The following is a 23,974-nucleotide window of genomic DNA, read 5'->3' as shown; positions in this document are numbered from 1 at the left end:
AGCACTTTTACAAAGTGGTTGCAGAAGCCCCACCCGCGCCGCCAGTGTGTGTGATTCCCATTGCAAAACCTTCCCGCCAGCACTTGCTGTCATTAGTCATTTTTATTTTATCCACCCTGGCGGGTACCAAGTGGGACCTCATCATGGTTTTAACGTGCATTTCCCTGATTACTAACGATGTCAAACAGCTTTTCGTGTTTATTGTCGATCTGATGACGCCCATTCAGTCTCGGCTCATTCCTCACACCCTGTCCCCGTTTTCTTCTTGACCAAATACCACGCCCATATTCTCTTGTTGAAAACCAGCCCAGAAGGAAGAGCGGCAACCCTGCTGGCTCGCCCCTCCTCCTCCCGCCTGCTCCTCCTGGGGAGCTGCCCTTCGGGTCCGGTAGCGAGACCCATGAGAAGGGGACCACCCGGGGGGTGCACGCAGCCACAAGGACACATACTAGGGAATGTCCTTTGGGACCTCTGCTTGCCTTGGCTGACCCTGCGGGGAGCCCTGGGGCCCCCACGGGCGGGCCCTGACAGCTCAGGACTGCCCATCGTCCCCACCCCGCCCTTGACCCCAGCGGCTGGGCCAGCAAGCCCTTCATGGAATGGAAACCCCCTCCCCAAACAACCCACCCTGAGAATGGTCTGGCAAGTGGCACTCGTCCACCAACCCCAGCTCCCGGGCAGGGGCTCGGCTCTGCAGTTCCCAGTGGATGGCGTTTCTCCCCTGTGGATTTGTCACCCGGGCACATGAAGATGTCCTCCATGGGGACGTTAGGCCCTGGCCAGCTCTGGCTCCCGCTCTCACCTGGGCGAGCATCTCCACACCCCAGAGGTGAGGGCCCGGGACAGATGCCGGCGGCAGCACTCCAGGTGGCATTGCTGGGCCCTGTGCCAGCCTCTCAGCCTCGGGGAGCTCCCTCCGGCTTCTGGAGTGGCGCCAGGAGCCCAGGGCCTGCTCCTCAGCACGGCCTCCTCCACCGCCCCGAGCTGCCCCCTTCCCTCCTGCCCCCACCCCCAGCAACCTCGGGGTGTGACCTGTCCACGGTATCCTTGCCCTGGGTGCCCCCCCGCCCCCTCCCAGGTGTGTCATGCAGTCTCCCCTGCACTCTCCAGCCCTGCCAGGTGGGTCAGTTCAGCGACCTGCCCAAGGTCATCCACAACACCTGCTCATCTGGGCACTCCTCTTGGGGAGCATTGCTTTGCAGCTGGGGGGCTGTGGAAACTCCCGGAGGGGGGCGGTGAGTAGCCCACCCGACCCCTAAGGGTCTCTGAGGGAGGAGCTGGGTTGGGCCTGTCCCTGCTGAGTCCCCTGTGCCCACCCCGGGACCCAGAACCCAGCAGGTTCCATCTGAACTGCAATCCCCAAAGGTGGGCTCGAGGCACAGAGTGGGCTTTGCATGCGGGAGGCTGTGGGTGCTGCATCAAAGCTGTCGCAGGTGGTGGGGGGACCACAGGCGCAGACTTGCAGAAGCCAGACCTGGCTGGCCCTTTGCAGGCCCTGCAAGGCGAGCCTCTGATCCAGGGAGGGCTGGGGAATGAGGCTGGGCAGCACCGCTGGGTTTGGTCCAACTGGAGCGCCAGGCCGGGAGGGGCAGTTCCAGTCCCAGAGAGGCGGGCAGTGGGGGTGGGACCCCCCTGAGTGGGGCCTACTTGCATTTAGAGCCGCCCCTCTTGGCTCTGACCAGCCTAACCCCCCAACCCCAGCAGAAGCGTCAGCATCACCCTTGCCATCCAGGTGGCACCCAGATGCAAATCACCTGGCCCTCCATAGCCGGCCTCTGACCTGCTGTGTGTGCTGTGTGCCCCTTGATGAGCTTCTATCCGTCTCTGGGCCTTGACCTCCCATTTGGTGAATAGGTAGTTGGTGTCCAGCTGCCAGGGTATTGGTGTCAAGTCCCTGAACAAGCTGGAAGGCCCAGCCTGCCCAGCACTGTCCACCAGGCTCTTGCTGGCCCTTGCAGCCTCAGATCTGGAGTCACTTTCCGAGACACCCAGGAGGTGGGAGGCAGGCTCAGAATCCTGCTTGACACAAAATCTGAACGTGGTTCCAAGAGGGAAGGGTGGAGTTCCCGGGGTCCCCAAAGAAGCCAAGCTCAGCTGACCAATCTGTGAGGCCTAGGGGGTGACAGGAGCATGCCGCCTTCTTTCCTGGGGTATCTCCCCTGCTTGGGGGTGGGGGGCTCTTCCCTCTGGTGTGGCTGAGTTAAGAGGTCATGGTGTCCAGTCCCCTGCCACTGTGCCCTGTTATTGCTTGTCCTTACCTGGGCCTGGGCTAACTTGTTCCATCCTGGTACATGTCCACAGCACATCCATGTGCTCCCCCAGCCACCGTCACCCCAACACCACAGGCTCCCTGCAGCAGGTCCGGGCAGCCTAGGTGGGCCGAGGGGCCAGTGGAGAGCCTAACTCCCAAAGGGCCTGGGAAACGAGGCAGCAGGTCCAAGGCCCTACCAGAGACAGATGTGCCAGAGAGACCCTCCCTGTCTCCTGTCCCATCTAAACCCAAGCCAGTTTGGAAATAGATAGCAGCAATGATTGTATGACTATGTCAGTGCAATGAATGCTGCCGAACCGTGCACTTAGAAATGGTTAGTGGGAAAATTCTGCGTGTATCTTACTACCATAAAACAAATGTGTGTTAGCGCTGGTGAGAATGTGGAGAAATAGGAATCCTCGTGCACGGCTGGTGGGAACGTAAAACCAGGCAGGCAGCTGCAGTGGAGGACAGTTTGGTGGTTCCTCAGAAATATAAATGTAAAACCACCACATAATCCAGTCGTTCCACCTCCTAGATGTAGACCCCGAAAAACCAAAGCTGAGACTCACACAGACGCTCGCAGGCCAGTTTCACAGCAGCAACCCAAGTGTCCACCTATAGATGACGAATCGACAAAATATACTCTGTCCACTAGTGGAATATTACTCAGCCATGAAAAGGAATGAAGCGCTGATCTGTGCTACAATGTGGGTGAACCTTGGAGACATTATACTTAGTGAAAGAAGCCAGGCACAAAAAGGACAAATATCATATGACTTCATCTATATAAAATATCTAGACTAGGGACAGAAAGTAAGATTAGAGGTTCCCAGGGGCTGGGGGTGGGGGGTGGGGAGGATGGGGAGTTAGTGCTTGATGGGGACAGAGTTTCTGTTTGGCGGGGATGCAAAAGTTTTGCTCATGGGTGGTGATGGCAGCACAGTATAATACGTTATATTATATTGAACTGGAAATATGGCGTTGCATGCATGTTGCCCCAGTAAAATAAACAATAAATATATTAAAAACAACAGCAACAAAAAGCAAAACCCAAGCCTGGGGTTGCCTCTGGGATCCTTCCCTGAGCCTCGATGGGCCCGGGGCCTCTTCAGACCTTGCCTGGTGCCCTGTGTGGCATTCAGTAGTCACCACCGTGTCCCCAGCAGCTGGCACGGGGCCAGCTCGGGTTCTGGTGAGCCCAGCAGATGGCAGAAACCTCTGGCCGAGGAGAGCCTGATTATGTGGTACAGCCGATCGGATTCCCACTAGGACAGATACCACGCCCCACACCGAAGCAGCCGGTGCCAGCTGAGGAGGCCTGCACGAGGGGCCCAGCGTGATTCCCACTGCCAGGCCCAGGGTGGCTGGGTGCAGGTTTTGCCACCACTCAGCCAAGTCCCTGGCCACTCTGAGCCTCAGTTTGCCCATCTGAAGTATGGGGCCAAGAGCAGTGACTGCAGAGGCTGAAGGACTCTGTGGGGCCCTTCGAGGCTCTCCATGGACCTTGGCCTTGCACCCGGTTCTGGATTCCAGGTTCCAGCAAATTCCAGTAAGGTCTAGCAATAGCCAGACTGGGCTGTTAACTGCAGGGCCAGGTCTCTCACTTTCACGGGGACTCGGTTGCCCTTCTGAGAAATGGGGAGATTCCCACTTAGCTCTGGACCTAGGCCCGGCCCACGGTTGGCCCCAGACACTATGCTTTCCCTTCTCCTCTCACGGACATGGGGGGAGACCAGGAAGGGGAGGCTGGGCTGGGAGATGGGGGAGCCAGTGGCCTCCGTGAGTCAGCGGCCACCCCGCCCGTCCTTTCCCAACACCTCCTTCCCCCCTTCCCCTTTCACTTCCTCAGGCTCTTCAGGAGGGGTGCCCCCACCCCCACCCCGGACCTCTAGTGGCCCAACACCTGTGGGAATTTCCGAGCCCCCCCCCGGGCTGGGCAGGAAAGTGGGGGGAAAAGGCCACCCAGCCAGGAGGAGGTTGAACCCCTGACATCCACCAGCCCTCGTGGGCCCAAATGGCACTTCAGGGGTCCCCCTCCATACAGTGACCGCCCCAGGCCACCTGGGAGCCACGTGTCACACCTGCTCGGTTCACAGCCCAGGTGGCAGGGCCAGGAGTCCCCAGAACCTGCCGTGGCTGTTGGCCCCCCATCCTCTGCCCCAGAGGCTGCCGTGACCTCTGGGTGGCTGTGAGCAGGTCGCTGTGCACACGAGAGAGGGGACAGGAGCATCCACCCCAGCTCACCTGGACAGCCCCACCCCGCCCCCAAGGGGCCCCTTCCTTGCAGCCCCCTGGGTCTCTCTGGGGGGGTCTAGGCTTCTCATCCAGAGAATGGGCACAGTCAGCCCAAGGACCTTCATGGGATAAAAGGGCATAGCTGGTGAGCCTGTGGAGGGGAAGCCCAGGGAAGCTTTTTGTTTCTTTTTTTTTTAATCATTCAAGCAAGTCTGGGAACCCCCCTGGAAGGCTGGGCAGGTTTTTCTGAGTGCCCTGGGGGAGTGGAAGTGAGAGGGTAGTTTTTAAGGATTTTTAAAAACTCCCCCATGAAGTGTCTAGAAGTTCCCAGTTTCTCCAGGACAGCTCCCACCCCCCAGATAACCCCTTAGGGGGTGGGGGAATCTGGGTGGTGGGGCAGAGGCTGCCAGGTCTGGGGAGCCAGCCAGGGTGCTGCCCAGGGCACAGCCCATCTCTCTGCCCCTGGGCCTTTGACCAGGCTGTTCTCCAACCTCCCCTAGCTGGCTGGTCACCTCCTCAGGGAGGCCTTCCTGAACTACCCTTTAAGAAGCTCTGGCTGGGTCTCTACTTCTCAGTCATGGTAGAGGAAGGAGGAGGTCACGGCAGGCTTCCTGGAGGTGGCAGTCCAAGAGCTGACCCCTCCCTGAAGACTGAGAAGTCTGGCAGGAGGTGAGGGACCCCAAGCATAGGCCCTCCCAGGACCTCAAGACTCCTGAGGTCCACTTGCTCAAAGGAGCCGAGGTTTCTTCTTAAGATCATACTGCAAACAGGGAAAGTGGGGATGCAAGAGGCAGAGGAGAGAGGAAGCTTAGGCCCTCAGGATGGATTGCTGTGTGACTGCAGGCTGGTGGTTGTTCTCTCTGAGCCTCAGGAGACAAGTGCTGAGGAGTGAGGCAGGGCCCAGGAATTTAGAGTTTGGAAGCACCTTTGGACCCATTCCCTTGGGACATTCCAGGCTTTACTCAGGGAGGGGCAGTATAAGGCAGGAGGTGAGGCCACTGCTTTTGGGGACCCCGAGCCCAGCTCAGCACCCTTCACACAGGAGCCTAAGCCCTGGGTGCTTTACCAGTCCTGCTTCAGTTTCCCCATCTGTAAAAAGGGGGTGTGCTTGCTGGAATATCTTAGCCCCTTTGCCTCACCCCTTCATTCAATTACCCCTCACTGAGAGCCCTCTGGTTGCGGGGTCCCTGCCTTCCTGTGGCCCATGGTCTAAAAGGGGGGCCTCTTCTCCTGCTCAGCCCTATCCCAGACCCTCCCTCTGAAAAAAAAGGAGCTTGGGCTGCCTACCCGGCAGGCCCAGGGCTTGGTGGCTGGTGGCTGTTTGGCAGGAGAGGGCATGGGGTGTGGGGGAATCTGGCTCCAAAAGGCTACGGACACCCTAGCCTGGGGCCTGGCAGGGTGAAGGAACCAAGAGACCTGGGACCCAGTGCTGGGCCCCAGGTTCATGGTGGACCCAACCGGCCCCAAGTCTCGGCAGAACCCCCACCCCCACCCCCGCACCCCACCCCGCAAAGGCAAAGTTCCCGAGTGAAGAATAACCTGTTCACTTCCTCTCCCTCCCCTCCTCCCCCTCCCCCAGCAGGCTGCACTTCCCCTTTCCCCTTCCCCTGCTTTCTTGCTCTGCTCAGGCCCATTTACTGGCCAGGCCCCATCCCACCCTGCCCCAGGCTTGCTGCCCAGCCCCTCTGGCCCCTCATCTCCCCAGAGTCTGGACTGAGGACACCCAGCCAATCATTTCTTCATTCAACAGAGCAGGGCCCTGAGGGGGTTATGGGGGGCGTGAGCAAGGCAGGAAAGTGGGAGTGACATACCCTCAAAAGCCAAATTACCAATACTAGTCCAGGGTAGCTGTCTTATGTGGGGAGGAAAGTGGAGGATAATGATGCTAAAGTCCTCTCTAAGAAGGGGCCTTCTGGTATGGGCCTTGAAGGATGCATAGGAGATCACCAGGAAGTGGCTGCTGCAGACAGTGGGTACCATAGGCCAGCGGGCAGCCCAGGTCCTGCTCAGGGACCAGTGTTTCCCACTCGGTGCCCAGAGCCACCCCAAGAACCTCCCACCCTATGCCTGTAGCCCCGAACTCAGTACCCCACCAGGCTCATCGACAGGCAGCGCAAAGGGGTGCCCCCTGGCCTGGTGAATTACAGGGCTGGCAGGTCGTGAGGTGGCTGGCGAGATGCCCGTGATCGAGAAAGAAGGCCAGGGCCAGAGCTGCCAGCCTCCGGGAGGCAGCGAGTGGACAGGCTGGGAAAGTTTACCCAGGCCCACGCGAGGATGGGGGAGTGGCCGCAGCTTCTTGGCAGGTCTCTGGGAAGGCTGGCATGTGACTTGGACCGTGTGGCCTCTGCTGTAGCTGCGTGGGGGTCTCTCTTCCCACCTGGGGATGGCCTCTGTGGTGCTACCCTGCCCCCAGGCCCATCCAACGAGCTGGAGCAAGCCACCTCTTCTCCAGCCGCAGGCTCTCCATCCCCACAGGGCCGACGGTCCTCCCGCTTTCTCACCGCCATCGGGTGCCCAGAGATGGCCAGTGACAGAGGGACGAAGAATGCCTGTGGCCTCTTGTCACCCCGAGTTAAGCCCACCCCTGGTCCTCCAGGCTGAGTCCCCGGGCGCCAGGCTTGTCTGACACACACTGATCTTCATGTGTCCCCACCTGGGAACCCTAGGACAGAGGACTGGGCTGTCCATTTTGGACGCCCCCCGCCCCCCACCGAACATTCCCAGAGACATGGGTCTTGCCCAATGTGGGGTGCACAGACCCAGGGCAAGAAAGGTTGAGAAGAGGGTCTTCTCTGAGACCAGCTGGCTTTGGGTTCCCACCACTGCCCTCCCCCCAACTCCCCTCTGGCACATTGCGTTCCTCCCCAGAGTCCTTCCCGGCCTCCAGATGGTCCAGGGAAGCAGCTCAGCTGTGGCTGTCCATGACGGAAGATGGATGGAGGGGCCCAGCCTCGAAGGGGGGCAGAGTCAGCCCTGCCAACCCCACCCAACAGCTAACGGCTTAGGCTGGGTGTGACCAGGCGGGCGTCAGAGGCAGCCTGGCTCCTTGGAAACAGTTTCCCTGCAGCAGGGGAGGCTTGCAGCCTTTCCGCCAGGGAAGCTCAGCCCCAGGTGTCTGAGAAGGGCCCCAGCCCACAGCCAGCCCAGCAAACACCTCCAGAGTACCCCCAGGCCAGGCCTCCTGGGCAGTTGAGCTAATGTTGGCAAGGGGGAGTGACTGTGACCGTCCCCTGCCTGTGTCCCCCTCAATGCCGCTGCAACTTCAGCACGTGCCTGCGGCAACCAGCGCCCTTGCTTCCATGCTGACCCCTTGCCCACCGAGGCCTGCTGTGCTCATGTGACATCCACACCCACAGGGTCACGGGTGGGGGTCGCGGCGACACCAGCAGCCTGAAACCAGGCCTGGCCCGCAGGGCCGGCGTGGACACTGCCCATCCGGGGGACGACCCCAGGCCTGCACCCCTGGCCCATGGGCCCGGCACCCAAGGGCGGCTAACGCCAAAACTCTCTCCCTCCTCCGCCCTCCCTTCCTCAATCTCGCTCACGCTCTTTCGCTCGCTCCTTTTTTTTTTTTTAAAGGAGGGGAGAGGGGGTAAAAAAATGCTGCACTGTGCGGCGAGGCCGGTGAGTGAGCGGCGCGGGGCCAATCAGCGCGCGCCGTTCCGAAAGTTGCCTTTTATGGCTCGAGCGGCCACGGCAGTGCCCTATAAAACCCGGCGGCGCGACGCGCAGCCACCGCCGACACCGCGTCCACCCCGCGAGTACAGGCCTCTCGCCGCTCAGCCGCCACCACCGCCGGTTTACATTCGCCACCTCCAAGGTAAGTCGCTCTGGCCAGGCACCGAGGCAGGGTCCCCGCGCGCTGATGGCCGGGCACCGAGGCAGGGTCCCCGCGCGCTGATGGCCGGGCACAGAGGCAGGTTCCCCGCGTGCTGATGGCCGGCGCCCAGGCAGGGTCCCCGCGTGCTGATGGCCGGCGCCCAGGCAGGGTCCCCCCGCGTGCTGATGGCCGGCGCCCAGGCAGGGTCCCCGCGTGCTGATGGCCGGCGCCCAGGCAGGGTCCCCCGCGCACGGATGGCCCGCGCGGAGGGAGGGTCCACGGGCGCTGATGGCCGACGCCCAGGCAGGGTCCCCGCGCCTCCATGCCCTGGAGGCAGCGCCCCGTGGCAGCGTCCACTTGGTCTCCAGCCGCGGCCCCACGTCGCCCGTGGAGAGCCGCCCCCAAACCCCGCGACAGGCGGGATTCCACCTCCCTCCCCAGCTCTGGATCCGAGACCATGAGCCCGTAGCGAGCGGCTTGGAGGAGTCCTGGGGTGGGGGGAGGCCGCGGTGACCGGCCGGGTCTTTGTCCAAGCGGGCAGGTGGCTGTCCCCTGTCCCCAGGGTGGGCGCAGCGAGGCCGGGGTGGGGGTTGGGACGCTACCGCGCGTGCGTAAGTGCGTGCTCCCCGCTCCCCACTGCCCCCACCATAGCACCCCCGTCTATCGCCGGCCGGACAAGGGCGCGGGCAGGGCCGGGGTGCACGGCCCAGGCCGGGGCGCAGGGCGAGGGCGGGGCCGGCCCTCCCGGAAGGGGTGGGGTCGGCGGGCCTCCAGGGCGCCTGCGCGCGCCGCCCCGCGCCCCCGCCGAGGGTGTGGCCGCTGAGCCCCAACTGAGCGGGGCGGGGGCGGGGCCGCCGGGCGGGGGCGGGGCCTGGCTTCCTGCCGCGCGGCGCCGCCGCCGCGACCCGCACTTGCCTTTTATGGAAATAGCGCGGCCGGCCGGGCTTCCTTTGTCCCGAGGCCGGGCGCGCGCCGGCGCCCTCTGGCGGCCGGAAGTGGGCGGGCGGGCGGCCCCTCCCCCGCTCACGGCCTCGCCCCCCCGACCCGCAGCTCACCATGGATGATGACATCGCTGCGCTCGTGGTCGACAACGGTTCCGGCATGTGCAAGGCCGGCTTCGCGGGCGACGATGCGCCCCGGGCCGTCTTCCCTTCCATCGTGGGGCGCCCCCGGCACCAGGTAGGGCGGCCAGGCCCGCTTTGAGCTGGGTGAGGTCCCGGGGGCAGGGGGGGGTCTGGGCTGCCCGCACAGGGGCTGACCCCGTCCCTTGTTCCGTAGGGCGTGATGGTGGGCATGGGCCAGAAGGACTCCTACGTGGGCGACGAGGCCCAGAGCAAGAGAGGCATCCTGACGCTGAAGTACCCGATCGAGCACGGCATCGTCACCAACTGGGACGACATGGAGAAGATCTGGCATCACACCTTCTACAACGAGCTGCGCGTCGCCCCGGAGGAGCACCCGGTGCTGCTGACCGAGGCCCCCCTTAATCCCAAGGCCAACCGTGAGAAGATGACCCAGGTCAGTGCTCCCCGCCTCTCCCGGGCGGCCCGCGGTCCTCTCCCTGCGGTGCCTTCCCTCCTCTCAACTTGTTCTTCTCTCTGCCGTTCTCCATAGGACTCTCTTCTCTGACCTGAGTCTCCTTTGGAACTCTGCAGGTTCTGTTTGCTTTTTCCCCAGATGAATCCTCTTTCTGGTGTCTGTCCCTTTTACTAGGTGTTCCTAAAGTGCTGTGGATTTAGGTACTAACACTGGCTCGGTGGCAGCCAAGGACGCTGGTGTAAATTGCCTTGGAGTGTGTCTGATTGCACCACCTTAGGCCTGGACTGAGCCCCTGCCCCCGTGTCCCCCTCCCCAGCACACTTTTACTGTGTTCCTTGCACTCTTCTGCATGTCCCCAGTGTGGCCAGCTGTCCCTGTCCCCTCCTGGACATGACGAGCCCCCCACTACCCCTCTCCCTCCAGATCATGTTCGAGACCTTCAACACCCCTGCCATGTACGTGGCCATCCAGGCTGTGCTGTCCCTGTACGCCTCTGGCCGCACCACGGGCATCGTCATGGACTCCGGCGACGGGGTCACCCACACCGTGCCCATCTACGAGGGCTACGCGCTGCCCCACGCCATCCTGCGTCTGGACCTGGCCGGCCGGGACCTGACCGACTACCTCATGAAGATCCTCACCGAGCGCGGCTACAGCTTCACCACCACGGCCGAGCGCGAAATTGTGCGTGACATCAAGGAGAAGCTCTGCTACGTCGCCCTGGATTTCGAGCAGGAGATGGCCACCGCCGCCTCCTCGTCCTCCTTGGAGAAAAGCTACGAGCTGCCTGACGGCCAGGTCATCACCATCGGCAACGAGCGGTTCCGCTGTCCCGAGGCCCTCTTCCAGCCCTCCTTCCTGGGTGAGTGACCACGTGGCCTCCTAGCCCTGCTCCCGCCATCCTCCCCCTTAAGGCCAGGCCCCCCACGCCCCCCCAGCCCGGGTTGCCTTGCTGTGCAGGGAAGCTAAGACCAGTCTCTCTCCCTCCAGGCATGGAATCCTGTGGCATCCACGAAACTACCTTTAACTCCATCATGAAGTGTGACGTGGACATCCGCAAGGACCTTTACGCCAACACGGTGCTGTCTGGCGGGACCACCATGTACCCGGGCATCGCCGACAGGATGCAGAAGGAGATCACAGCGTTGGCACCCAGTACGATGAAGATCAAGGTGAGTCTCTGGTGGTCAAGGGGAGCCTTCATCTCCGGGTCTGGGGCCTGGGCACCAGCCCCTCCCCCAGCCCTTTGCGTCACCAGGATAGGATCTTCAGGCTGACGGTCTCCCTTCCCTCCCCAGATTATCGCCCCCCCTGAGCGCAAATACTCCGTGTGGATCGGCGGCTCCATCCTGGCCTCGCTGTCCACCTTCCAGCAGATGTGGATCAGCAAGCAGGAGTACGATGAGTCCGGCCCCTCCATCGTCCACCGCAAATGCTTCTAGGCGGACTGCTAGTTGAGTTCCACCCTTTCTTGACAAAATCTAACTTGCGCAGAAAACGAGATGAGATTGGCATGGCTTTATTTGGTTATTTTTTTTTTTTTTTGGTTTTTTTTTTCTTTTTTTCTTTTTGTTTTTTGGCGCTTGACTCAGGATTTAAAAACTGGAACGGTGAAGGTGACAGCAGTTGGTTGGAGCGAGCATCCCCAAAGTTCTACAAATGTGGCCGAGGACTTTGATTGTACATTTTTTTTTTTTTTTTTTTTGGTTTTTTTTTTTAATAGTCATTCCAAATACCGTGAGATGTATTGTTACAGGAAGTTCCTTGCCTTCCCAGAAGCTGCCCACTTCTCCCTAAGGAGAACGGCCCAGTCCTCGCCCACATCCACACTGGGGAGGGTGACAGCATTGCTTTCGTGTAAATTATGTGTCATCCAAATTTCAAAAAAGAAATCTTCCGCCTTAATACTTTTTTTTTTTTTTAATTTTGAATGGTCAGGCATCGTGGCCCCCCACCCCACCCCCCACCCTTTTTGTCCCCTAACTTTAGATGTATGAAGGCTTTCGGTCTCCCTGGGAGTTGGTCATGCTGTGGGGGCAGCCAGGGCTTACCTGTACACTGACTTGAGACCAGTTCAATAAAAGTGCACACCTTAAAGAGATGAGGCCTGGCTTTGTGGTGGGTGCAGCTGGAGGGGAGGGCGACTGGTGGGGGTTAAACACTGGAGGTGGGGGGGGCTCCAGAAAGAAATAGTTAAGGACCGTGGGTCACCTGTGATCTGAGGCCAAGGGAGTGTTGGGGCGCAGGTGTGCAGCCTGACCCGCCCTCCTGGCATTGGGGGTTGTTTGGCATCTTCACCTTGGGAGCAGAGGTGCCCTTGGAGAGGGCCACTTTCTTTTTGGGATGGTGGGACAGGGAAAGCGGGGGCTCCCAGGGACGCACATACCTTGCCACCTGGGGATCCTGAGGTTTGCAGTTGCTGAGAGGGAGGGCCTGGTTTTTCATGCCAGGCCACCCCCACCCCACCCCCAAGATGCTGTACCCGGCATTTGGGATGAATGCCGAAGGTGGCTTCTCCAGAGACCTGTCAGGCAGCCTCCCAGGGCCTGGGGTGGGGGGAATGTCAGGATGGGCACAGATGGCTGGGGGAGGTAGGGATTTTCTTGGAAGTAGAAGATTCTGGCTTTGTCAGGGCTCTGTGTCCATCCTAAGTCAGCTTTAGGGCCGCCACCGTGACTTGATTCTCCATACACCTTCCAGAAGAAAACCATGTCCGCATGTCTTTCCTGGGAGCCACTGCTGGACCTCAGCAGAGGGTGGGGGAGGGTAAATGGGCCAGGCACTCCAAAGGAGGAGAAACAGAAACCAGGCCCCAAGTCCTGATTCGAGGCCTTGGAAGGGTCACCCCTCCGTGCTCCCAGGGATAAATCACCAGCCTTGCCTGGGGTGGGAGTTAGCCAAACACACTCTTAAGCACCTCCCAGAGTCAAAGGAGGGACACAATTGACCCAGTGTGTCCCAGGGAATGCGGGGCGACCCCAGCCCCAGGAACATGAGCAATATGTTAAGTCAGAGCTGGAGAGTTTTGACGGTAGAAGAGATTGGGGGCCTCATGGCGGCTTCCAAAATCAAAGCAGGAGATGCAGTTCAAGCTCCCTCGGGCTGATGTGACCAGTACAGAAAACATTGGGCCAGTGCCTGGTGGTTTAGGCAAATGGTCTGGTTTCCACAGGAGACCTAGGCATCCCCTCCCCGGTACCCAGGGAGAAGAGTGCTGGGCTCTGGGTCTGCCCTCCCTCAGTGCTCTGATGGAAGTCCCTGGAAGAAGGGTCTGTCAGGGGAAGCCCCTCCCAGGGCTAGTTCTGGTTTTTCTGTTTGATTCAGGGCCAAGAGCTCGAAGCTGCAACTAGGTTTCCACCTTGGGCCTCTTGCTCATTGTATATTACATATGCTGGGGCTGAGGCTGCTTAGATGAACTGGACACAGCCCCTGCCTTGAATGAGCTGTTAGTCTGGAAACCAGGATCTCATTCATTCATTTATCCAACCAAGCATCATTTGCTGGCTATTTGCAGGCATTGTACCGGGTCCTGAAGTACTACTGTGAAGAACAAAGCAGATGTGTACCTGCCCTCATGAATCTCTCAGTTTAGTGGGGGAAGATATCATAACAACTATGTAGACAAACAAAATAATCTATAATTCCAAATTGCGATAAGGAGACGGGAAGGAGCAGACGCTGGGATAAAGAACGCAAGCTTGTGGGTGGTGTATATTTTCACAATGTCAGTTGTGATGGCTCCAGGGGTGTAGACATATATCAAAACTCATTACATAGTATGCTTTACACATGCCTTATACCTCCATGAAAACCTACGAGATGTAGATAGAAAAAAGGAATCACTATTTTATCATTTTTTTTAACCACATACACATATACAAAAAGAATAAAGGATCATAAAGCTGGCAGAGGGGGTGGGAGGAGGGAGCCTACACCCTGGTGAGGCCCGAGGGGCTGCTTGTGGTCCCACAGGGGTCAGAGCACTTCCAATGTGGCAAGGGGACAGGCATCCTCCTGTGAGGAAACTGAGGCTCAGGGGGTAAGATAGTCTTGAGGTGGCACTGCCAGGATTCCGACTGGGGAGCTCAGGACATTTCTGCTGCCCAGGCCAGGGGAGGGGTGGAAGCTCATCTGCTCAGTGCTAGGAAGCAGGGAGGGGGTGGGGCACGGCCTTGGGGTGACCGGAGGGAAGACCCTCCTTTGATGGAGATGTTGGGGGAAGGATGTTCCACTGGCCTGGGAGTGGTGCAGTGGCTGCAGTCATTCAGACCCCCATGCCAGGGTTAATCATTCATTCACTCATTCATCATTCGTTATGGATTTAACTGTGTTCCCCCCAAAAGACATGTTCAAGTCTCACTCCCTGCTCTCGTGAGCGTGATCCTATTTGGAAATAGGGTCTTTGAAGATGTGATTAGTTAGGATGAGGCCAAACTGGAGTAGGGTGGGCCTGTAATCCAATAGGCTTTGTGTCCTTAGAAGGAGAGATTTGGGCACAGACAGAGAGAGAGAGAGAGGACACGCATGCAGGTACAGATTGGGTCATGCCACGGGCTTGATCCAAAGAAGGCCACGGATTACTGGCAGGCCACCGCCCGGTCCCTATGGTCTTGAGGGGGAACATGGTCCTGCCACACCTGAGTTAGGACAGTGAGACAGAACATCCCTGTTTTCAGCAACCTGGGTGGTGGGACTTGGAGTCAGCAGCCCTGGGAAGGGAAGACATCATTCGACTTAAGTTTGGAGCAACCGCACAGCGCTAAGTACTGGCCTGTGGAGGAGAGACCCAGCCCCTGCTGTGCTGGTTTGAAAGGAAGTATGCCCCCTAAGAAAAGCCATGTTTTGATATAAATCCCATTTCTAAAAGGTAGAATAATCCTTATTCAATACTGTATATTTGAAACTGTAATGAGATCATCTCCCTGGTTGATGTGATTTAGTTAAGAATGGTTGTTAAACTGGATTAGGGGATGACATGTCTCCACCCATTTGAGTGGGTCTTGATTAGTTTCTGAAGTCCTATAAAAGGAGAATGAGAGATTCAGAGAGACTCAGAGAGAGCAGAGAATGCTGCAGCACCACGATGCAGAGTCCACGAGCCAGCAACCTTTGGAGATGAAGAAGGAAAACGCCTCCTGGGGAGCTTCATGAAACCAGAAGCCAGAAGGGAAGAAGCTAGCAGATGATGCTGTATTTGCCATGTGCCCTTCCAGCTGAGAGAGGAGCCCTGACCGTGTTCACCATGTGCCTTTCCAGATGAGAGAGAAACCCTGAACTTCATCGGCCTTCTTGAACCAAGGTATCTTTCCCTGGATGCCTTTGATTGGACATTACTATAGACTTGTTGTAATGGGGACATTTTCTCGGCCTTAGAACTGTAAACTAGCAACTCATTAAATCACCTTTTAAAAGCCATTCCGTTTCTGGTATATTGCATTCTGGCAGCTGGCAAACTAGAACACCTGCCCTCAGGGAACTTACAGGCCTGTTCAACTCGGAGCCACTGGCCATAAGGCCTATTTATTTGTTTAAATATTTTTATTATAAACAACGAACATACAAACATTCTTGTCATGGTTACAATCAGTGGCTCACAATAGCATCACATAGTTGTATATTCATCAGCATGATCATTTTTTTGAACATTTGCATCTCTCCAGCAAAAGAAAGATAAAAGGAAAAAACTCATACGTGGTATACCCTTGACCCCTCCCTCTCATTGACCACTAGTATTTCAATCCACTCAATTTATTTTAACCTTTGTTCCTCCTATTATTTTATTCCTTATCCATATGTTTTATTCATCTGTCCATACCGTAGATCAAAGGAACATCAGACACAAGGTTTTCACAATCACACAGTCACTTTGTGAAAGCTATATCATCATACAATCATCTTCAAGAAACATGGCTACTGGCCATAAGGGCTATCTAAATTTAAATTAATTAAAATTAGGAATTCAGTTCTGCAGTTGCACCGGCCACACTTTGAGCGCCTAATAGCCTCGTGGGCCAGTGGCTAACGCATTGGACAGCACAGACATGGAACAGTTCCATCACTCTAGAATGTTCCATTTGGCAGTGCTGGCCTAGTGGGAAACCCAAGAAATGATACCAAGGCTATTTAGTTATACACTGTGATAAATGCCACGAAGGAATATTCTCAGGGACTGTGGCAGATGACAAGATGTGCTATGACCTGGTCTGGGGGGAGGGATGGCTTTCTGCAAAAGTGATATTGGGGGCGGGCCACGGTGGCTCAGCAGGTAAGAATGCTTGCCTGCTAAGCCTGAGGACCTGGGTTCGATTCCCGGTGCCTGCCCATGTAAAAAAAATCAAGATTTAAAAAAAAAAAAAAAGTGATATTGGGAAGATAAAGAGAAATTAGCTAAGGGTGGGGTTGTTGCTTCAAGCATAGTACGTGCAAATGCCCTGCACACAGAGTGGAAGTACCTTCAGGAGAACAGTCTGTGGCTCTGGGGCATGGAGGCCACCCCAAGTTGGGCCCGGTTAGCTGTGCTGGGGACTTGGGCTTCACTCCGAGAGCAGTGGGAAGGGAGTCAGAGAGTCTTGAGCAGAGGTCTGATATGGTCAGGTATGCCTTTTTCAAAGGTCCTTGTGGATTTAATGGCGGCAGTGGGGAGCTTAAGAGAAGGTGAATGTTCCTTCAAAGACACTGGCACAAGAAGAGCTCTCCTAGGAGGTTTGGAGGCTCCATCCACAGGACCTGCAGCTTGCCCTGTTCCAGCCTGGACCCCTTTCCCCAGGCTGCCCCTCGCCTCGGCCTCCTAACACCCAAGTGAGGGTTTCTCCTCCCTCCTGAAGTGGAGAATTCCTGGGTGGCATCGTCACGGGTATTGGAGAAGAGAGGCAGCTCACCTTCCAGCTCTACTACTCACCTGGATCTGTGTCGTCCTTTGCATGATGGGGACAATAAAAGGACACACCTACCCCATGGGAGCTTGGAGACATTTTGAGCAGGAGCTCACGTGACCGTGCTGGCAACAAAATAGGGGTTTGGGATGGTAGCGGTTATTACTGACATCAGGAAAGTCGCTTTTCCCCAGACCCTGCCTCTCGATGAAATGGATGGAGCAGAGTCCAGCAGCCAGCATCCTCATCATTTCCAGCCTCTACCCCAGATCCCAGGGGACCCACTTGGCCCAGTCCTCAGTTCTGGTCATGGATTTTTTTTTTTTTTTTGACATGGGCAAGTACCAAGAATCAAACCCAGGTCTCCGGCATGGCAGGAGAGAATTCTGCCACTGAGCCACCATTGCACTGTCCTGGCCTCGGATTCTTGTCCTCCACCTGGGCCAGCCAGGAGCTGCAGGAATGAGGAAGCATCACCCACAACCGACCCCCACCCCCGAAGGGTCCATGAGAGGGTAGGAACAGCGAGGCCGTGGAACCCACTCCCCACCCCCATCTCCTCCAGTGCAGTGGTTCCCAACTTAAGTGTTCCTAAGAATTGGGGCCACATGTCACATAAGGGACTCCTTCCTCACTGGAACTAATAATAATCAGTGATAACAGCTCCCCTTTATTGAATCCCTCCTCTGTGCTGGGCACTTTTTGGTATTACCTCATTTTACCAATCACTCATTCAACAAGTATTTACCATGGGCCTGCTATGCTAAGCACAGTTTTAGTGGGGAGGCGGAAAATACAGAAGCCAATTCAAGTAAATATCATGAAAATCGGGGGCAAGGGGACTTTGGTAGATTTTTTTTTAACTTGAAAAAGATTTAAGAAAGGGTGGGCCACGGTGGCTGAGCAGGCAGGATTCTCGCCTGCCATGCCAGAGCCCCGGGTTTGATTCCAAGTGCCTACCCATGCAAAAAAAAAATTTAAGAAAATACCAAGTAAATGCAATGAATAAATCCTTCTTGGACCTCCTTTATTTGCCTAAACAAACTGTAAACGGATTTTTGACATTTGGGAAAATTTTAATTTCTCTTAAGTATTAGATGATATTAAGGAATCTTTAATGTTGATAAGTATGATAAATGCTTTGTAATTATATAAGAAATTGTGTTTTTTTGAGATGTATATTAAAGAATCTGGAGGTGAAAGTACACTTGAAATTTGCTCAAAAATACTCCCCACCCCACCCCCCCAAAAGATTAAAGGTGGGGAGGAGTAGATATAATTTGAGTCGCAAAATATTGCTGGTTGTTGAAGATGGATGATAACGGGTAGGTACATGGTAGGTACTTTTGCGTATGTTTGGAAATTTCCACAATTAAAAAAAAATCTCTTAAAAAAAACACACAAGTCAACAGCAGTAAATAAAAGTTTCTAACAGAGAGTATATGGGAAAAGAATGTGGTCCGAGAGGCTGAGCAAGAGAATGACAAGAAAGACCTGCTCCCAGGAGGTGACACTTGAGTTACAACCAGAATTAGCCAGGACTAGGGACAAAGCATTTCCCAATTAACAGGAACAGGTGCAACGGCAGGGGGAGAGGCTGCCAGGGATGGAGGGAGCCGGCAAAGGAGGAGACGCAGAGGCGCAGGAGGATGGGGGAGGCTCCGCTAGGGACTTGCCTGGGTCAGGGTTTGGGCTCTCTTGCTTGGGCTCCAGAAGTAAGCCTCCTTTAGTGCTCACTTTGGCTGCGCCTGAAATTGAACTTGATGCTTAAAACCATTTGAAGGCAGAGCTCATCAGAAGCCTCTCGGTGGGAATGACCGGCTTTTACGTGAGTCGAGCCCTGTGCTCGACTCTCTAACGTGGGAGGGAAATGAAGCTGAGGACGGCATGAGAGGAGACAAGCCTTAGGGTAGCCGGGATTCAAACTCAGTTCTTTCAAAGGAGCTTGTCCCACCAATTTTCGATATTGGGAAACATTTTTTTAAATGGAAGGGCTTAGGGGTGAGAGCCTATCGTTTATCCATTCATTCACCCAGCAAATATTCATTCAGTGCCTCCTACATGCCAGGGAGAGTTCTAGCTAATGGGGGTCCTGCCTGGCTTACATTTTACTGGGGGCAGGGCAAAAAAAAAAAAGATGCAGTAGGTCAGATTGAGCTAGGAGAGAAATAACCGGCCGAGGGCATACTGCGGTGCACGGAGGGTGGGGAGGAGGTGCTGCTAGTTCAGACAGGGCGGCCGGGAAAGCCTCTCCGGCAGGGGGCCCCGGCAGGCAGGGGAGACAGCAAAAGCGAAAGGCGGGAGCGGGCTGGGCCTGCGCGAGGAGGCCACTGTGGCCGGAGAAAGGGAGGCACAGGGGTGACAGCTGAGGGCAGAGAGGGAGCCGGGACCACCCGGAGTCATTCGGGGCTCTTCGGGTTCACTGCGCTCCTTAAGCGAAGCCGCGGGGCCCCCTGTCCCTGGGCGGTGCCGCACCCAACATGGCGGCCGCGCCTGAGGCCGAGCGGAAGTGCGTAATCAAAGCGCCGGAAGTGGAGGTGGCCCCGCCCCTTGCCGGGGTCCCTGTGAAGCGGCGGACGCGCCGGCTTTGAGCATCTCTGGCCGGGGAGGCGGGAGGGCCTGGGACTGCAGCCCCGGCGGCCGCGGCACGGCACGCCCACGACATGGCCAGCTCCGGAGAGGTACGGCGCGCGCCTCTCTCCGGTTTCTTCCCCGCCTCGGCCACGCTCGGCCCTCACCATCCCGCCCCCGGACCCCTGTGCGTCCTTCCCAGCCTGACCCCCGCCGCGCTCCGTGCTATACCGGATCCCGGTCACGCTCCGTCTTTCCTTTCCCGACCCTGGACCCGCTCTGTTCTTCCCACCCCGAACTCTGGCCCCGGCCCTGCTTGATCCTTCTCACCCCGATCCTGGCGTCGGCCGGGATTGGTCATTGCTGCCCTGCCCTGGCCACGACCCCGCCCCTTCCTTCCCATCCCAAACCTGCTTTTGCCCCTCTCCAGGTCCTGACCGGTCACCCTGGCTCTGTCTCCAGAAGCACAAGGTCTCTCCCCTTTCGGTTTTCCGTTTCTCTACCAGCCCTCGATTCCTAATCGCCAGAGGCCCCCACCCCCACGACTCCGCCTCCCAAGTCTCCAGGACTCTGTAAACCTCCTAGACTCTTGCCCATGTCCCTGTGCCTTGGCTCAGGTCTCGCGACTCTGAGATTTGCCGCTTCCTACCCACTCCATCTTCTGTCTCGAATGCTCAGTTTCACTCCAGGTACTTCTCTCTGGAGCGCCCTGTTGTGTGACTTGGGGGTGATGAAGGAAAAGCTTCCTTATGCCGCTCTCTGTAAATCTGGGTCCGATGGAGAATCCAGATGCATCCCTGTAATGTGGGACGAGGTATTTCCTCTGCAGACGAGGGCTTAGGGACATCTGGAGTAGTCTCTTCCCCTTTTGGTGCCCCCTTCCTTCCTGTATGTGTACCTGTGTATATATCCGTGGCCTTCCAGGTGTCCCACTGTGGAGTGTACTTCCTAAGCCCCGGGGGCTTGCCTGTGTGCTGGAAATAGGACTACGAGGTTTCGAGTGTCTTCCTTAGAATTGATGGGCATGGGTGTGTGGCAGGCGGCTGGGAAGTGCTGGCAGGTACTCTTTGAAGTGAATTTTGCGCATAAGTGTCCCCTGTGGCTTCTTGGTTGAGACGGAAGGGTGAGGGGTTGACCTGCAGACTCATGACGGGATTGGAGAGCCACATGGCCTGGCGCCCTGAGGAAGAGTTCTGGGTGGCCTGGCTGTGTTAGCAGATTTAAGTTAGTTAGGTGTGTTTGGGGTGGGTCTTGACTCTCAGGCCCCACGTGGACAAACGAGGTCTGCCTCTTGTTGCATTGAGCCCTCTTGGGCTAAGAGAAGAGAAGAATGTGTGCTTTGCCCTGGTTGTGGAATCAGGGTCCCTTTTTCTGGAATGGCCTATTTATCTCTTGAGATAAAATTCATATGCCGTAAAATTCACCCTTTTAAAACTGCCATCCACTGGTTTTTATCATAGTTCACAAGGTTGAGCGATTATCCCCACCACCTAACTCCAAAATGGGGTGGTCTCGTTTCAGAAGTCATTGCTGACTTGAAAATGCAAATGCCCAGGACTCCTCCTGGGGTTTCTGAGGAAACCACGTGGTTAATAGCATTTCAGGTGATTCTGAAGCAGGGGTGGCGTGGACTCACCTCGTTCAGTGCCTCTCCCTCTTGGTCTTCACAAAATAGTTCCTGTCCAGGAACGGTTCCTGGTCTGCTGGATGAGATAAGCAGCATACTTTCACAATTTGTCCTGGGGGAGGGAGTGGACCTGCTGCCCCGGGGATCTAGGGAGGGCTTTACTAGGGAAGTAGCCTTTGAGCTGAGGTTCCAGGCCGCAGGCGTTTCCTCACGGGGCGTGTCTGGTGGAGGGAACAGCTTGTGCTGTTGGAGGTGTTTGTATCAGGGAACATTCCAGAAAATACTAACTAGATAAGCGAAGACCTAAGAAGAGGGACAGTGTCGAAAGAGTGGAGACCTCAAAATCATGTGTCCTTTCAGATTGCGCCTGTGATTAAAAAAAAAAAGTTATAGTGGAAAATTCCACATACTTGCAAAGGAATGATGTAACGCGCCTCTTTTTTGTGTACTCGTTGCCTACTTTCGGTAGTTATCCGTATGTGACCAATCTTGTTTCATCTTTGTCTCTTCTCTTCTCTCCCCTTTCCATTATTTAAAACACATTCCAGATATAGCATTTGTCTGGTAATGAATCCTGTGATTTCTTTGGGTGCCTGATTGGTAAATGGATCAGGACCCTTTCTACAAGAGTGTATTTTGGGGCAGATATTGGGGTTTCAGTTCATGTTCTGTATTTTGAAAAGTATTCTTTTAAGAAGCAGAGTTTAGTGAATAATAGCTGAACTCTGTAACCCACTACTCTTTAAGATACCCTCAGGTTGTCATCTGGTTCTAGCCAAATGGTTGACAGATTGGCCTGATAAGAATCACTTGAAACTATTAAAGGCATTTTTTCAGGGCCTGCACCTCAGCCCTGGATTGAAATTTCAGGGGACTCAAGAAAGTGCCTGGGTGTGAACTCGTTGGAAGCCCGGACAGTCCTTTTTTGGTGGTGGAGGGAAGGGTGGTTTCGGTTTCGGACGTTTTGACCCTGCCTCAGTCACTGCTTGTCCTTTGGCCTCAGATTACTTACATTTTTTTTTAAGAAGAGGGGTTGGTCTGCCTCAGTTTCCCTAGTGGCTGAGCACGTGTTGTCCTGAGAGATTGTACAAGTACCGGTTTGTGTGTGTGTGTGTGTCTAAGCATATTCTGGGCCGCTTAAAAAAAAATTATTTGAGGTGAAATTTACATTACTCAAAATTAACCATTTTAAAGTGAACAGTTCAGTGACATTTAGTATATTTGGAGTGTTATGCAACCACCACTTCTGTCTCCTTCCAAACCATTTCTTTCACTCTATAATAAAACTCTGCACCCCATAAGCAGCCACTCCCCATTCCCTCTTCCTTCAGCCCCTGACAATCACTAATCTGCTTCTGTTTCTGTGGTTTATCTTTTTGGATTTTTCATATCAGTGAAATATTTTTGTCTTTTTATGTCTGCTTATTTCACTCTAATGTCTGCCGGGTTAATCTGTGCTGTAGCATGGATCAGCCCTTCATCCCTTTGTATGGCTGCATAATATTCCACTGCATGTATAGATCCCATTTTACCTAACCATTCACCTGTTGATGGTCACTTGGGTTGTTTCCACCGTTTGGCTCTTGTGAATAGTGCTGCTGTGAACACTGGTGTGCAAGGGTCTGTTCTCAGTTCTTTTGGGTGAATCCCACCTGGATGTGAGATTGCTGGTCTGGGCTACATTTTATTTTACAAATTGGGAAACCGGGAGGCCCACACCCGCCCTTCCATGGACTCTTCTGGTGTGTTCTTGACTCTCCCTAACTTCCTCCTGCCCTGGGTGGAAGGTGCGTCAACCTGCAGAGGGTCCGATCTTTGTCCCATGAAGCCTACGTTTCAGGGATAGGACTGAGTTGTCACAAACTCAGCAGCCATCCCCCCGGCTGGCAGGAGGTTGGAGGAAACCAGCACGCCTTGCCCTCCAGGGCCAGCTGCTCCTCTCGTCCAGGCTAGCCCCCTTCCCTGGTGCTGGCCCAGGGAGTGCGGGAAGCTTCAGGGGTCTGGCCTGAGACGTTATTTCTGTTTTTTTTTTGGGGGGGGGGCATAGAGGATGGTAGAAGCCCAATGAAGAAGGGCAGAAATAAGTGAATTGGCATTCTCCAGTTGAAGAAAGAGTTCATCTCAATGGAAGAAATTACCCTTGTGGGATGGGCCAAGGCTGGAGAAAGCCTGAACTCAATTCCTGGCTGTTTTTTTTTTAATATAATAATTGTGATTTCTGGTGGATTTTAAGAAAACCCAGCATTAGTAGCATTAACAGTGGAATTCTTTGGACACTCAAGGGTTTTACAGGGTTTTGCCCTGTTTTCTTTGCTCCTTACCCTGTGAGTACAGCAATGGATTCTTTGATGCTAACACAAATAGAGGTTGGGGTGGGGGGTAAGCCCCAGCCCCTCGATTGCTCTCTGATCGGCCTTGTGATAGATTTCCGAGACCTGTGGTGCCCATCCGAGTCCCCCTTGGTGCCAGAGCCCCGTTGCCCAGCATGCCTGGTCCTGAGCTTCTCCCCTGGAGATGGGTTCTGTCGGGTTAGGGTGGCGCCTGGAAATCTGATTTTAGCTGGTCCTTCAGTAATTCCCACTGTGGTGTGGGACTCTGGACAGCACTGTGGGAACCCTAGACCCAGAGGACGGCGATGTGGCATGACTTTGGACTTGGGTCTGCCGGGCGCTTCTGACCCTCGGTGCAGGGATTCGGGGCATTGGAAGAGGTATGGAGGGGACACTGAATGCCAAAATCTGCCTCTTCCTGGGCGGATTCTGTTGTGAGAAACCCTTGGCCCTCCTGATAAATTTACTCTCTGGCCCTGGCATCTCCTTTGGTGTCTCTTTTGTCTTTTGGACAACGGAGAATGCCTCTCTGCTCACAGGGAGGAGGGGGTGGGAAATATGCATGCAGACCCTTGCATAGGCCTGGTGGGGGCTCGGCAGGGCGCCGACCCTAACACACAGGGTAGAAAGGACCTCACAGTCAGAGGTTCCAGGAGTCCGGGTTTCCCTTCCCACCGGTACCTGTGGGAGGGATTCTTCCTCGGGGACTTCATGGTTGCCATGGCA

General features: G+C 55.9%; 2 protein-coding genes across 3 annotated transcripts in view; both read left to right on the top strand.

Annotated features, from left to right (window-relative positions):
• Positions 1 to 8,210: 8,210 nt before the first annotated feature.
• On the top strand, positions 8,211 to 11,945 carry ACTB (actin beta). Its single transcript, XM_077140511.1, has 6 exons — positions 8,211 to 8,309; positions 9,360 to 9,488; positions 9,588 to 9,827; positions 10,272 to 10,710; positions 10,839 to 11,020; positions 11,147 to 11,945. Exons 2-6 carry the CDS (start codon positions 9,366 to 9,368, stop codon positions 11,288 to 11,290), a joined length of 1,128 nt encoding a protein of 375 aa, XP_076996626.1. The 5' UTR covers positions 8,211 to 8,309; positions 9,360 to 9,365; the 3' UTR covers positions 11,291 to 11,945.
• Positions 11,946 to 19,280: 7,335 nt separating this feature from the next.
• FBXL18 (F-box and leucine rich repeat protein 18) overlaps positions 19,281 to 23,974 on the top strand; it is a 62,592-nt gene continuing 57,898 nt past the window's right edge. For both annotated transcript variants that reach the window (XR_013167776.1, XM_077140510.1), the window contains exon 1: positions 19,281 to 19,401. Coding sequence is in view for 1 of the 2 variants with exons in the window: in XM_077140510.1 (XP_076996625.1) it covers positions 19,384 to 19,401 (18 nt within the window). In the remaining variant the exon portion in view is untranslated. The remainder of the gene's footprint in view (positions 19,402 to 23,974) is intronic.

This window comes from Tamandua tetradactyla, chromosome 23 (assembly GCF_023851605.1).
Source record: "Tamandua tetradactyla isolate mTamTet1 chromosome 23, mTamTet1.pri, whole genome shotgun sequence".
NCBI classification, from domain to species: domain Eukaryota; kingdom Metazoa; phylum Chordata; class Mammalia; order Pilosa; family Myrmecophagidae; genus Tamandua; species Tamandua tetradactyla.
This window is presented reverse-complemented; position numbering and strand designations above follow the sequence as displayed.

Bases quoted from the DNA above. Each gene is read 5' to 3' on its own strand.
- ACTB (XM_077140511.1), top strand. From the start codon at position 9,366: ATGGATGATGACATCGCTGCGCTCGTGGTCGACAACGGTTCCGGCATG. The intron at 9,828-10,271 runs GTCAGTGCTCCC...CTCTCCCTCCAG, and splicing joins ACCGTGAGAAGATGACCCAG to ATCATGTTCGAGACCTTCAA. The intron at 10,711-10,838 runs GTGAGTGACCAC...CTCTCCCTCCAG, and splicing joins CTTCCAGCCCTCCTTCCTGG to GCATGGAATCCTGTGGCATC.